Below are 15718 nucleotides of genomic sequence, written 5' to 3'. Positions count from 1 at the left end.
GTTTAACATATTGAATCAATAGAATAGTTTAATATGTACTTCATTAACTATTTCAGGGCTAAACTCAAAGCAAAAGAAGAAAATGAACAAAAAGTAACAGATTGTCAAAAAATGATCAGTGAAATAAATGATGATTTGGTGAAACAAATTAAAATAGTAGAGAGTAAAGTTAATGATCATGTCTTGACATTAAAATCATGGAAAGATATTGATCTTATCATCCCAAAACTACAAAAATTAAAAGACACAAGTGAACTATTTGAACAGCTAAAGACTTTGGAAAAAGAAGGTGAAAAACTAACCCAGCTAGACAAAGGTAGTTCAATATTTATACAAAATATTTTATCGGATGTAAATTCAGAATTGATTAATTTAAAAACTAAGACTGAACAGTCAATCGCAAATTTAACAGAACTGAACAGTAATTGGTTAAATATGAACGATGTTAAAAATAAAATAAAGACAACTAAGGAAGAATGCAAAACTATTTTAGAATTGATAGAAACGCCAAATGATTTAACTGAGGCTCAAATAATAGAAGATAAATATAACAAAGCATTAAAACAAACTACAACTGTATTGGATGTATTACCTACAATTGAAGAATCTGTGCAAAAAATGGTGAAATTGGCTGAAAATTATCCACAACTAAATGTTAAAAAATGTTATCAAACCTATAAAAAAGACTTAGAGAGTTTAGAAAAATACCATTCTGACCTTAAAGAAAAGGCTGAAATAGCTCATTCTCAACAAGTTATTTGGAAACAAGTAAGCCAGACCAAAGATAGTATTTTACAATGGTTATCAGATGTAAACATTGAACTTTTAGATTGCACCAACAATTTAGACGACATTGAAAAAATTAAAAACAAGCTTGTTAAATACTCAGAAGAAAAAGAACTTCATTTAGATTTAAAAAACAATCTTGTTGAAAAAATAAATAAATTACAAAAACTTAATGGAAATAAACCTATTATCACATTAGATTCAATGAATGTATTGATTAATGATCAATTTGATGGTGTTGAAAGTATTGCTTGTAATTTAGTTCGTCTTATTACTGCTTTTTCTCAACGAGAAGAAGCAATAAGAACTGAAATAAAAAAACGTACTTCCGAAATTAATCAAATACGAGAAAATGTCAATAAGTGTGACAATTTAAACAATGAATTAGATACATTGTTGATTAATTTAAAATCTTGTCAAAAATGCAAAAATGAATTGATTAAAATGAACTTGAACATAGACACTGTTAACCATTCAGTATCAGAAATGACTGAAACTTTTCCTATAATTGCTGAGTCGACAGCTATTAAGGAATTAAAAAGTCTTAAGAAACGATATGAAAGTGTTGTTCAACAAGTTGATAAAGTTGAAACAACATTAATGACATATTTAAAAAAACATTTAGAAGACGATTTGAATAACCTACTACATTCGATAAAAAGTATTGATGAAAAGCTAACTTGGTGTAAGCCTGAAGAAGAAATTGAGAAAGAACAAATAGAAATTAAACTTGGTTCTGTTGCAGGAATCAGAGAAAACTTATCAGTAATTAACGAACAAAAATCTAAAATAGACCATGTCTTAGAATACCTCAATCAGTATTCATCGTCAGATGTAAACTTAGAAGAATTGAACAACAACTATGAGCTATTATGTGTTAACCTCGAGAACACTGAAAAACAAATAAACAAACAGAAGGAAGCTCTAGAAAAAATTATAAATTTCTGGATTGAATATCAAAAATGTCTGGATAATATCCTTCCATTAGTAAATGTTTTAGAAAATGATATAAAAATGTCTGTGGAAATTCCTATTGATATGAATTCAATAAATATTATTAAAGAAAATGTAAATAAATTCCAGTTCAAAGTCGATACAGCTAATCAATTTTTGAATGAACTTGAATCTTGTGTCAAAAATATCAAGTGCATTGATAGTAAATCAACATTAGATAATCAAGCTCTAAAAATTAAACGAAAGTTAGAATCTTATCAAAATAGCATCGGTAAATGCTTGGAAAGAATAGAACATTTAAAAGAAATGAAAGAAGAATTTAATGTTTCTTATGAAAAAGCGAATAAGTTAATAAAAGAATTAAATAATAAATTGAAATCTGTTGAAACCAATCAATCTTCAAGTAAAAAATCTATTCAAAATGCCCAATCAGATTTGGGAATTATGAAAAATCTTAACAAACAACTTGAAGAAAGTCAACAATTAGTCAATGACACAGTATCAAAAGGTGAATGTATGTACCCTGATATTACTATGGAAAATCGGGATGAAATAAGATCTAAAGTTAAGCAATTAAGATTAGCTTGTGAAAATTTAAATGACGAATGTGGAAATATAACAAAAACAATTGAAAACATTTTAGTACAAAAATCATCTTTTGATGAGAGTTGTAATCAAATTCAAAATTGGCTTCAAGAAACAGAAGAAAAATTCAATGATTGTAAAAGATTAAAGAGAAACAATATTATAGACAAAAAAACTAATTGCAATAATTTAAAAACATTGAAACAAGATTTGATTGCTTATAAAGATAATATTAATCAATTGAAAGAAAAGGTAACTCAGCTTAATGAACCAGACACTGATCTAAAACTAAAAGATTTTTTGAAAAAATATGACAATATTGCATTAGGGGTGAATAAATGTTTAAAACTAAACGAGACACATTTAAAAAATCATGAATTGTACTTAGAAAATATAGAAACATTTAAAAATTATCTCAAGGTATTACAAGATGAGTATTCAGTTGCAGTAAATAATGTTTCAGAAACGGATTCTGATGTATTTATGAATATAATTGGTCATAAATCTGAAGGAGATTTATTACTAGAAAAATGCAGAGAAATTGGAAGTACTGTATTAAAAGAAACCGGTGTAGATGGTAAGACTGCAATACAGAACGAACTTGATGAAATTAAAATTAACTGGGAAAATTTAATGTTAAATTGTGAAAATACTTCAAAAATGATAAGCCAAAAACAAAATCAAAATGATAAAATATTAACAAAAATTGAAAATCTGGATAAATATTTAAAATCAATTGAAACACAAATCAAAGATAGAAGTCTAAAAAATTCATTAGCAAGTAAACAACAATATTTAGAAAAATTGAAACAATTTGACGATGATATCACAAAAAAACACAAGGAGATTTTAGAAATACAATCTGAAGCTATTGAGGTTTCACCCAATGTAAACAGTGCAATTACTAATTTAATAAAAGTGTATCAGAGTGTAAAAACTAGAACAAAGGTACTAATGAATTAAAAAGTAATGGGAATAAAATAATAAAATAAAAATTTATTTTAGGAATCAATATTAAGGTATGAAAATTTTGTAAGAGAACACCAGCATTTTGATTCAAGTTATGAAGAGTTCATTGGATTAGTAAAATGTTTAAAAGAAGAACTAAACAATTACAGTGAAATTGTTGGCGATTTAGGACTTCTACAAGTAAATCATAATAAAATGAAGTTTTTAAATTTTTAAATTTTAAATTATTATATTATTGTTAAGGCAAGGCAACAAAAACTGTTAGCGTTGTCAGATTCCAAATGCCAACAAAGTGTACAGTATGAGTCTCTTGTTAATATGGCGGAAAAATTATATGCTCAAACTTCTCCAGACGGAAGAGAAATAATTCGCCAAAATATGAAGTACCAATGTATTTTGTTAGGTATTGATCAAAAATACTAATTCATTTTAATTTTAGGGATTTGAGAAATGAATGGGAATCAGTGTCAGAGACTTTGCAATCCAGCCTAAGCAAACTTGATAATTGTTTATTGCAATTTGCTGAATTTTCATTGTCACAAGAACAACTGACCAAATGGCTGAAAAATATTGAGAAAGCAATGCAACAACACACTGAAACAAAAGCTACTTTACAAGAGAAAAAAGCCCAACTTCAGGTACATTCTTTATGCTTGAACTCAAACTAAGGTATCAACATGTATTAATCATTTAATTAATTGTTTAAATTAGAATCATGTTGTTATCAATCAAGAAATATTGTCTCATCAAAATCTTGTGCAATCAGTCTGTGCCAAGGCTCAAGAACTCGTGAATCAAACTAAAGATAACACTTTGAATACATATTTAGAATCAATTAAAAATCTTTATGAAAAAATAGTTACAAAGTCTAAGGTAAATAAAATAATTAATTGCAATCTTACCATTAAGATAATTTAAATTGAATCCATATATTTATATATAGGAGTTGATGGATTCATTAGAGCTTTCTGTTCAAAATCATTCTGAATTCAATCAAGTTTGTCAGAAACTTAAATTGATTTTAAAAGAACAGCGAGATAAAATTCGAGAAAATGACAGCATTGCTGCAGAAAAAGACAATATTGTTAAAAAAATTAATATATTTAAAGTAAATATATACCTACTAATTAATGTCCTAATCATTTCCATCAATAACTTAAATATTTCTAACTATAGGAAATGAAAACAGCAAATACCACGGAAAATGAATTACGAAATCATCTTGGAGACGTATTTCAATTGGTTAGCAAAACAACCACAAAGAAAGGAATTAATGTTATGTCAAAAGAAATATCCAAAATAGATAGTGATAAATCACAATTAATAAAACAGCTTGGTAATTTTTTTTAAAAGTTAAAATGCACTCAATTCTCAAATTTATTAGTAATAAGACATGTTGTATTTTAGATACCATTATTGAAAAAATGGAAGAGATATTGATTCAATGGACTGATTTTGAAAGTGAATTTGATGAGATTACCAACTGGCTTAGATTAACAGAATCTCTTCTTAAAGATCAACAATTGCAATCAACATTTGAAAATAAAGAAAATAAATTAAAACTTTTTGTGAATAAACGAAATGAAATATTGAATTATGAGCCCAAAATAGAAAAGTTCATTGATAATTCAAATAACTTGTTCCATACAAGTGGAGTAGTACGTTTAAAACCACTTATACTCCAAGTTGGAAATCGGTAAGAACAATTAATAAAAAAAAAATCCATTTTATTTACTAACATGCCTAATAACTATTTTAAATAGGTAATTCAATATTTAAATATTCATACAATTTGTTCTGTTATCTTTTTTTATATCTATAAATTGTTATAGGTATCAACTAATTCTAGTTTTAAGTAAAGAAATTGTTGTTAAATGGCAAAACATTACTGATGATCACAAAAATTTCAACAACAAATTGGCTGAATTCAAGTCATGGTTAGAAACATTGGAAAGTAAACCTGCCCAAATCCTGGATGATGATGATTTAGATTTAAACAAAAAACTATCACAATTACTAAGTATCTATGGTAGTTCTGATCAAACATCGGCAAAAATATCATTATTAACGTCTCTTGGTGAAAGTTTATACCCTGATACATCTGCCACTGGGCGAGAAACTATTCGTCAACAACTCAAAGATATTCGTGAAAGGTACAAATAAATAAATCATTATACAGGTATAAAAATACATAGACTTACAACTCGACTTATAAATTGTGTAATATAGATGGGACACATTGGATGAAAAAGTAAAGACAGCACAAAAAACTCTTGGAGTCCAATCACAACAATGGAATAGTTATCAAGAAACTCTTTTACAAACTATTAATTGGTTGGAAAGTATAGAAAAAGTAATTGCTTCTAACCAGTCACCCATTTGGTCTTCTCCACAAGAAATAAGATCAAAACTTTTAAAGCAAAAGGTATAGATGGAAAACAGTAAATAAAAACTAAAAAATAAATTTCCAATTCAATTTTTGAAGTTAAAAACTTTATTTACTAACATTTAATAACCTTATAGGCAACAATGCAAGAAATAAATTCACATAGTCGTATGATCGAAACAATAATGGAGAAAGGGAAAACAATAAAGAAACCTAAAGACGAATCTGATTCAGATGTGTCATTGAAGGACAGATATGATTTGTTGCGTGAAAAAATGAATAATTCTATTTCACAACTAGAAAATTACTTAGAAACTTATCAACAGTATCAGGATCTACACAAATCATACCAAGATACTCAAAAACAGCTTTGGGACCAACTCTCAATATATACAGGTATATTATACAAATTCACCATTAATTTTTCACTGTTTTAATAATACCATTTATACTTTTAGATTATTCAGGGAACAAACAAATTTTAGAGTCCCGATTAAATAAAGTTAATGTTATTCAAACTACATTCAATAACAATAAAACAACTTTATTGACAATGGAACATTTTGTAGAAAACTCTAAGGACACAATTCCACAAAAAGCAATTGATACAATGTTGAGAGATCATACAAATTTACAGTAAAATATTAAACATTTTCATTTGAAAATTACTCCACTAGGTATTAGCTGCGATCAATTGTGTTATAGATTTGAACAAGAAAAGTTCCAGTCATTGTTAAATGATTTATTAGAAGGTTTACAAAGCAGAATAAATCAATGGGTAGAGTTTGAAAACTTAATGCATCAATTAATTTCATGGCACAATGATACTGAAAAAAAATTACAAAACTATTCAGAAAAGGGTACACTTGAAGAAAAAACTCAGCAATATAATAAATTTCAGGTAATTACTTTTCAGTTAAATATCATCTATAAAAGTATACAGTTCTATAATTAAACAATCAAATTGTATCATTATATTTTTATATTTCATTAATTAAAATAAAAAAGGAATTGGATAAATTAAAAGTAAAAATTACATTTTTATTTGCATACCTTTGTTTACTTATTAAAGTTGACTGCTTATTTATATTAGTTGGTAAAACTTAAGAGCAGTATAATATTTTATGTGTAAGTATGTTAGAATCTCTAATGTATAATAATTTTTATTTAGCTGTTATGATGGTACCTTAAGGATATTTTAATAATTGATTGCTTTATTATATTTTGTCACACTAGGAGAATAACTTATCAAATATCATAGAAGCTTATTATATTTACTCAATATTGTAATGAGAATAATAAAATAATAACATTTGTATGATAAAATAATAACTCTAAATAAATTATTTTTAAATTCCTTTATAATTATTAAAAACTTTTATTTAATACTTACAACTTACATGAAAATCATAACTTAAAAAATGTTTAACTAAAAAATTAAAATTCAGAAAGTAATAATATTCTATCTTTTAAACTTCATCTAGGATTTAGAAAAAGAAATTAAAGGAAAATCTAATTCGGTGAAAGATTTAATTGCGTTTGGCGATCACCTTCAACAAGTAAGCCATATTTATAAAAAAAAAAAATATTGCATGCTCCATGTTATTAACTAACATTATTATAAAATCTAATTTTGTTAATTTTCATTATTTGATTATAAAAATTATTAAAAACATATGAGTCAATTTAAATTGATGATTATTCATAAACATTTTAGTCATTAATGGATGATATAAAAAAGAAAGTTCTAGAACTTACTGACCAATCAAATGAGTATGAAGCTACTGGAGAAGTACGACTGTCAACCAAAGTAAAACAAATATCATCTCGTTATCAATCAATGCAAACTACAATAAAGGTATAACTTAAAATGAAAAATTTAATGATTCAAACTAATTTTTATTATATTTTGTATTAACTATAACTATAGGACATTATAAATAAATGTAATGAATCCATTAAAATCCACCAAGAATATGTGGATAAATACAACGAATGTTCAATTCAACTTTCAAACGTTCAAAGTCAATTTAAAAACTTGAACAAACCTCCATTATCGTCACAATCTCATCAATATTTACTTCAGAAAAATGGAAAATTAAATGAATTATTGGACACAAAGCCAAATGTAACATGTTTATTGAATAGCTGTATGGAATTAGGAGAAAAATTATATTTGAGTACATCTATGTCTGGAAGAGAAAAAATAAAATGTCAATTGGATGAACTTCAAACTGTTTTCGACACTTTGTACGATGATCTTTTGAACACCAATAGAGACGTTAAAGATCAACTGACTAGGTGGAGTGGATTTGAAGAACTGTACAATGAACTAAACCAATGGTTCAATAATACAAAGCAACTATTAAATAAGGATTTAGTACTCAAATCTACATTGGATGAAAAGAAAATGCAGTTACAAATTTACAGAGATATGCTCCAGGCCACATTAAAGAGAAAGCAAGATATTGTTAAGTTACAGGACCTTATTGACAAAATGCAAATGCAAGAAAATAATGATATTCTTTTATCGTCCATGAGTAAACAATATGATGACATTTTAAAACAAATACAAGATTTTGTAGACAAATATGAAGCGATTGTAAAAGACCATGAACAGTATACTAAATCTGTAATGGAAATGCAAGAATGGCTTGATGCAACACATAATACGTTGATGCTTTGGGGTGATACAAATTTGGAAAAGATTTCTTTGTTGAGTAACCTGGACAGAATAAAGGTAAATATAGGCATTTTTTTATACTCATTAAATGTGTTATACCTATTTAATGATTGTTTTCGTTATCATATTCTTTAGAATTTGTTATTAAGCCTTACTGAAGAAGAAAATAGGATTTATAATATACAAAAACTGGCTGAAAAAGTTATTCCTGGTACCATTGAAAATGGGCAAGTAAATATTAGGGCGCAAATTGACTCATCACAACAAGATTGGGAAGGACTCATGACAACAGTAAAGTGAGTTTACATATAATACACGCAAGTATATAAAACACTTTTCAATAACTTAATATTCTTTGTTCCAAGTGGGTATTTAAAAAATTTTGTTTTAGAATGTTTGTGTTTTATTTAAAACCAATGTATTATGATAAAGTGTCCACATAGTGTCCTACCTATAGTTAAATATTTAATATTTCAAAGATAATGATCATAATTCTTTATTAAGTATAATAGACAATTACTTTATAATTTTTCATTTACTATGTATTTAAATTTAAATGTAAATGTTTTTATCATTGTATTTTTAATTAAAAGTTTAATTATTTACCTATTTCATATTTATCATTATAAATAATATAATCTTAGTAAAATACACTCATTTATGATTTATTAATTATTGACTTATGATTGAGACAAATATAATATATATGTGGAATTATATTTTAATTATTTTAAAAATCAAATAATACATGTATTAACATTTTTATTTAAATAAAACAAATGTTAAACTAAGCTTTCCACACATTGGTGTGCTGTGCAAAATATGTATGATACAAAAGTTGATAGAAATATTTCCTGTGACAATTAGGAGCACCTTTAGGATAATCCAAATATTCTGAATATAAAGAAAAAGTATTCTTTACAAAACTTAAACAGATTCTTATTTGAAAAATTGGTAATGTTCTAGTTTTTTTTTCAATTATTAAAATTGTTTAACTAATTTATTTTTAATCTTTTTAATATTAAACAAATATGCATTGTAAAATATAGAAAATATTTATTTTATTCTATAGGACATCAATAGAAGCTTTAGAAAATAAGCTTAATAGTTGGAATGAATTTGATCTACTCAAGGAATCATGCTTAACATGGTTACGAGAAACTGACTATAAAATTCATGCTATTGATTTAAAAAACTCATTACCAGAAAAGAAAACTCAGCTAGAAGAACTTAAGGTAAAAATTTGCATATTAAATATTTACTTTAATTTTGAATATGTAATTTACTAAAAATATTTATACATTTTAAATGTATAATTCTAGGATTTACAAGGTGTAATTCGAGCTAAAGAGTTTGAAATTGATTCAATCACAGAAAAATCACAAAACCTATACACAATGTCAATGTCAACCAAAAATTCTCAGATCACAGAAATTGTTCAGAAATTTCATCAGCTTTCAATGAAAATAAAAGTAAATTTATTAATTGATTATAAACAAATAATTAATATAATAATTATTTTATTTTAATATTATTATTAGACATGTAAAATATTATCATTGTATTAAGTTTAGATATAACTGACAATAGCCAAAAAGAAACTGCTTAGTATGAAATTGAATTCAAAATTATTATTATTATTTACCTATTTAATATAACTGTTTTTCTGCATTTATATTGAATGCATTATTATTTGTATATTTTATTATTTTATTTAAAAAAAAAAGGAATTGGTTGGAAAGTGGCAACAGTTTGTAAACAATCACTTGGAATTTGAAAGCAGTTTAAGTGAAGCCATTATTTGGTTAGATACTGTGGACGATAAATTAACAAGTTGTACAGACTTCAAATCTACCAGTAAAGCTGATTTAGAAGAAAAACTTACTGTTATTCAAGTAAAATTATAAATTCATAATATTTATTCATATTAGCTTTTAAGCATTGATTAAAATACATAGTTTGGTTGAATCATTAACATGTATACTGTCATATAAGATATGATTGATACTTAAAGTGCTACATTTAGTTAAATTATTTTTCTTAGGACATCATGTTGTATAAAGACGATGGTTTTAACAAGGTTCAAAATTGCATTGAAATAGCACAAATAGTTTTGGCGAATACTGCACCCGAAGGTCACAAATCAATAAATGATTCGCTGATATCTTTACAAGAACATTGGAGTAGTTTAGCAACAAAGATGGTCGAAACTAAGGTTAATACAAGATACATACCTATGCACTAAATAATAATGAACTGTATCAATTAATATTTGTTTAATTTACTAATGTAGACAAATATTGATGAATCAATCCAGCGGTGGTCAGGATTTTTAGAACATGTCAAACAAGTAGGAAAGATAATAGACAAATTTGAGGATGCATTGCCAGAGTTGGAAGAATTTCAAGGGACCATGTCTGAAAAAAGAGATCAATTAGAAAAATTAAAAGTAAATACACTATTTTTCTTAAATAATTTAATTTTTAAATATTTGTATACCTACCTATTTTATAAATACAATCAAGCATGAGAGTTGTATATACGTATAGGTAAATAGGTGAAGTCTCTATGATCATGTTACACAAGTGTCTAAGATATTATTTAAAAATACATTTTTCAAATTTCTTTTTAATTTTACATTTCTAGATTCAGAGTGGAGTGTTGAATGTATAAATTTACAACGATGTATGCTTTTATTTAAATTTATTTTGTAGTAAAAATATTTATACAATTATCACCCTTAGTTTGAAAATTGAATACAATATTCTTTAGGAGTTTTTATTTCTGGAATTTAAAAAAGAGTTTGTTGAAAGCCACACTTTAAATGTAGTCTTAAAGTGATTGAATTTCAAATGTTGGATACTCACATGTAAAATAACAATTTCTGTAATTTAAAAAATATCAATCTTAAAAACTTTAAGCATTCCATTTTTCCTATAACATAAATTATCATTTTTTTTTCAAAATATTTAGACCAAATTTTAGCTATTAATAGACATTGGAAATGTTTTTAATTTTTTTTAGTGTAGATAAAATATTTTATGCACGTTCATAAATCTTGAAAATGTAACAGTAACAAACAATCTCTATCATATATTTTTTTAATACTAATTTAAAAATTTTGAAAATACATAGTCATGATTTTTTGATAAGCGTTTGAAGTTAATATTTTGACAAAATTCATGAACATCACAAAAATTTGTAAATTATTTTATAGTTCAAAATTACTACATTTTTCAAGTTTAAGCTTTAAATTAAGCTTCTTAATAATTTGTTCTTATTGAATCCTAAAAATCTTAATTATACATATTATACACAATATAGAGAACAAATAAACACATTTAAAATATTGACAAAATTGTAAAATTAAATAAAAATAATGATTTTAGGTATTTTATTTTAATTGAAAAACATTATTCATAAAGCTTGAAACTTTTCACCACCGCCATTGAGTATAGAATGTACAATTTAATATACTCAATACTATTACAGTACTAGGTTTATTATTGTATACTGAGCACAATGAAATTTTCCACAAATTTGGATTCATTTTAAGCTATTTGTGCCAACCTATTCTTGTTGGACATCGGTTACACTTATAAGTTGATAACAGCTAGTAAAATTATATGAAATAACATAATAATAATTACTATTTAATGTGCCAAAGGGATTTGTTTTTGTGACCTACAATATTATTGATAGAAAAAAATAAAAATGCATTTATAACAATAAAAATAAATAACAAAATATCCTTAGAATTATAGACTTACCACTATCATCGCTCAGAATCATTTTTCAATAAATTTAATGATTTACTATTAAATTCAAATAACTTAACACATTCATTTCAGTCACCTAATCTATAATGTGGTATACTCAACATCAAATATTCAGCTGAGCGATTTTCCTGATTAAAAAAAAAAAATTGTGTATATTTTATAATTTATTTTAGCATATAGATGAAAAAGTTCGTTGTGAAAAGTTAGAAATGGATTCTTTGAAATCAAAAGCGCAAGAAATGTTAAAGACAGGGCATCAAAGCAATGCTGTGGCAGAAACACAAGAAGTATTTAATAAGTTTGATCAAATTTCAGATAAAGTCAAGGTAAAAAATTTGTTAATTTGAATAGTTTTCTATACAACTAAACAATATTTATAATTTAAATTTCAGAAATTACTTAATCAACGTGAACAACAATATAAAGATCATAAAACTTATAAAGAAGCGTATGAGGAGCTATCTAATTTTTTGAATAGATCTCGAGATAAAATACCATCACTGAAAGAACGACCACTCAGTGATAAATTAGCAATTGAAAATGCAATAACACCATTAGAAAACCTATTAAATAAAAGAGCTCAAGGTGAATTGCTTTTAGATAACTTAAACACAATTGGGGGCATAATAATTGCAAGTACCTCTGAAAATGGAGAAAAAATTATCAAACAAGAAATTTCATCCATAGCTGATGAATTGAATAAATTATTTGATGGTATGTCAAAAAAGTATCTTATCTACGTACCTATTCAATAATATTTATATTTGTATTTTATTATTTCCACATAGATATATTAACTCAAAAAGATAATCTCCATGCTATTCATACACATTGGAGAGAATATAAAGATGAATATGAAAAACTATCAGATTGGTTACAACAAATTGATATATCTATGAAGGCTATTAAAAATACACCATTAGCAACTGTATTAGAAAAAACTGATCAAGTAAAACAAATACAGGTATATTGATGCCATAATATATTTATTATTTTACTTATATACTAAATATATTAGATATATTTTTAAATCATTTTGTACAGATAACTTATTATATCTAATTACTTCTTTTTTGTAGGACGTGTTAGATAATTTAGAAAAAGGTAAATCTAATATTGAGAGATTTAATGAAAGTTCGGTTCCACTTTTAAAATCTCATCTTGAAACTTATGTCAATAATCAGTTAAGACATCTTAACTCCCGTTATGAAGTAATACTTAAAAATTGATTTCATTTAACTATTTATAAAATTTGAAATAAAATATTTTAGGTTCAAGTGAATTTGGCGAAAGATGTTCAAAGAAAAGTAGAAACTAACCTTGAACATCATGTGCAGTATGAAAATTATTTAGAAAAAGCTAAAAAATGGATAAATGATGCAAAAGAAGCAATTCGGTGTGGAAATGAAACAACAACAGCTAATACTAGTAAAGAAGTTCTGCAATCTCGGCTTGATAATATTTTGGTAAAAATTAATCATATTTTGTGCAAAGTGAAAAATATATTTAATACCTGTCAAAAAAAAATTGTAGGAATTATTAAAATCACAAGAAGAAGGTCAATTAATCATTCATTCTACTGTAAATTCTGGTGAAAAAGTTCTCAGAAGTACCAGATCTGATGGGAAAGATCTAATAAATAATCAACTAAAAGAAATCCAAGTAGACTGGGATAGGCTTGTGAAGAAAATAGCAACATCAAAAGTACATATTGAAACAAGCCTTCTACAATGGGCTGATTATAATTCATCATACTCGCATCTAGAACAATGGATTTCAGATCGTGAAGCTAAACTTGACGAAGTTTGTGAACTCAAGGTAAACACATTATCTTAAATTGGCTTTTAATCATAAGTGTGCATAAATGCACACAGGGGCAGCAGGGTCTATGCTTGATCTTCCTATGACCAACAAAGAAGATGAATTAAACGTAAAATAATTTCAACAGTATGGTGTGCATTAATTATATTATAGTATTCAAATTAATTAAGATAGTCAATTAAATTAAGCCTTACAGTTTGAAATTTCATTGGGCTAATTAATTACTAAATTATGGCTTGGGTATATCTGTGTAATATATCATATAAACTATATAGCTATAGTATTAAATTGGATGAATATACCCAAGACAATAATATAATACGTCATAACATCGGTGAAGAAGCAATAAGCAGTATCTCAAAAAAGCTAATTTATCAGGACACAATGTTATAAAACTATGATTGGTTACAAAATTAATTTCTTCTTATATTTGACTAAATATTTTTTATACTACTTAAAAAATTGGTGGTATTTATAATAAAATCAAAAAATTGATTTTTTTTTATACACAAGAGCAGTGGTTCTTAACCTTTTTAGTTGTGCGGACCACCAATTTTGTAAAAAAAATCTCTGAGGCCCACTATACGTAAGCACATATATATAATATATACATACGGCAGTTATAATAATATAATAATATAATAATATAATAATATTATATGGTTCATGGCCCAGTACCAAGCTGCTAGTGGCCCATGGGTTGGGAACCGCTGCACTAGAGGTATTGCTTCTTTACCGACGATAGGTAATAGTTTTATTATAAAACATATTATTTATTTAACTTAAATATTAAGTTATATATTTGCCATTTGTATAAAAAAAAACTGGTAAAAATGTATGTAAATATATACTAATATTTTAAAAGTAAAAGTAGAAGTTTTAACAATTTTGTACTAATTGGCTTAACTGATGAATTAGAATCTTAATTTTTAGTTTTATTAAAATAATTTTACAATTTCTATAGTCAAATAGGTAAAGGATACAACAAGCAAAATTGATGGTATATATTAGATTGAATCTTAATTAAACAAAATAATTGGTGCTGCTGGATTAATTATTTGTCCTTCATTTTTAATAAAATATCAAATAATATTGTTTATATTTAATTATTAATTCTAATGCTGGTCAATTTAATCTTTACAAATTATGTTAGGTTTTTAATTTTTTCTTTATTTAGAACTCTATTAATAGCTATAAAAAAATAACTGAATGTTCTATAATACTCATTGATAGTTTATATTTCATTTTGAATTGTACTTACTTATCAATAACATACTGTTAATTTAACAATAAATAATAGTTACCTATAAAAAATTCTTCCTTAGAATTATACTGCATACTTAATAATACTAAATGCTTTTACTGTTAGGTATCAAAAGCAAAAAAAAATCAAGCTGGAATCGGATCGCTAAGTATTGGAGAACGTAAAGCAACATTACGTAGAACAAATAGTATTGTTCAAGACATAGTTTCATTTGAACCTATGATTCAAAAAGTGACACTTAAGGCTGAAGATTTGCAACAGGCTGTACCTGCAAATGAAATTACTAATAAATATCATACATTAAGTATCAAAGCAAAAGATCTATATGAAAGACAAAAAGAAACAGTTAGATTACATCAAGAATTCATAGACGCAGGAAATGATTTTGCTGCATGGCTACGGTCAGCTAAAGAACGTATTAGTAAAATATCTGAACCAACAGGAGATAAAGAAATGTTGAGTGCTAAGTCTGTTCAATTCAAGGTACTTAC

The 15718-nt window shown here is 25.6% G+C and overlaps 1 protein-coding gene across 1 annotated transcript in view; it reads left to right on the top strand.

Moving 5' to 3' along the window:
* Window positions 1-15718, top strand: part of LOC111037875 (nesprin-1) — a 68858-nt gene that overhangs the window by 22979 nt on the left and 30161 nt on the right. Inside the window, exons 32-60 of the mRNA XM_022320719.1 lie at window positions 57-3273; window positions 3331-3474; window positions 3538-3677; window positions 3734-3932; window positions 4006-4167; window positions 4238-4402; window positions 4471-4630; window positions 4702-4990; window positions 5127-5447; window positions 5524-5719; window positions 5818-6076; window positions 6139-6316; window positions 6386-6581; window positions 7165-7239; window positions 7398-7538; window positions 7611-8420; window positions 8499-8659; window positions 9436-9598; window positions 9686-9835; window positions 10091-10258; window positions 10408-10578; window positions 10657-10812; window positions 12316-12468; window positions 12535-12856; window positions 12931-13106; window positions 13222-13353; window positions 13414-13608; window positions 13676-13960; window positions 15333-15710. Coding sequence (XP_022176411.1) covers window positions 57-3273; window positions 3331-3474; window positions 3538-3677; window positions 3734-3932; window positions 4006-4167; window positions 4238-4402; window positions 4471-4630; window positions 4702-4990; window positions 5127-5447; window positions 5524-5719; window positions 5818-6076; window positions 6139-6316; window positions 6386-6581; window positions 7165-7239; window positions 7398-7538; window positions 7611-8420; window positions 8499-8659; window positions 9436-9598; window positions 9686-9835; window positions 10091-10258; window positions 10408-10578; window positions 10657-10812; window positions 12316-12468; window positions 12535-12856; window positions 12931-13106; window positions 13222-13353; window positions 13414-13608; window positions 13676-13960; window positions 15333-15710 — 9262 coding nt within the window. The remainder of the gene's footprint in view (window positions 1-56; window positions 3274-3330; window positions 3475-3537; window positions 3678-3733; window positions 3933-4005; window positions 4168-4237; window positions 4403-4470; window positions 4631-4701; window positions 4991-5126; window positions 5448-5523; window positions 5720-5817; window positions 6077-6138; window positions 6317-6385; window positions 6582-7164; window positions 7240-7397; window positions 7539-7610; window positions 8421-8498; window positions 8660-9435; window positions 9599-9685; window positions 9836-10090; window positions 10259-10407; window positions 10579-10656; window positions 10813-12315; window positions 12469-12534; window positions 12857-12930; window positions 13107-13221; window positions 13354-13413; window positions 13609-13675; window positions 13961-15332; window positions 15711-15718) is intronic.

Source organism: Myzus persicae, unplaced genomic scaffold (genome assembly GCF_001856785.1).
Source record: "Myzus persicae strain clone G006 unplaced genomic scaffold, MPER_G0061.0, whole genome shotgun sequence".
Lineage (NCBI taxonomy): Eukaryota > Metazoa > Arthropoda > Insecta > Hemiptera > Aphididae > Myzus > Myzus persicae.
The sequence above is the reverse complement of the archived record's forward strand: the minus strand, read 5'-3'. Positions and strand labels throughout refer to the sequence as shown.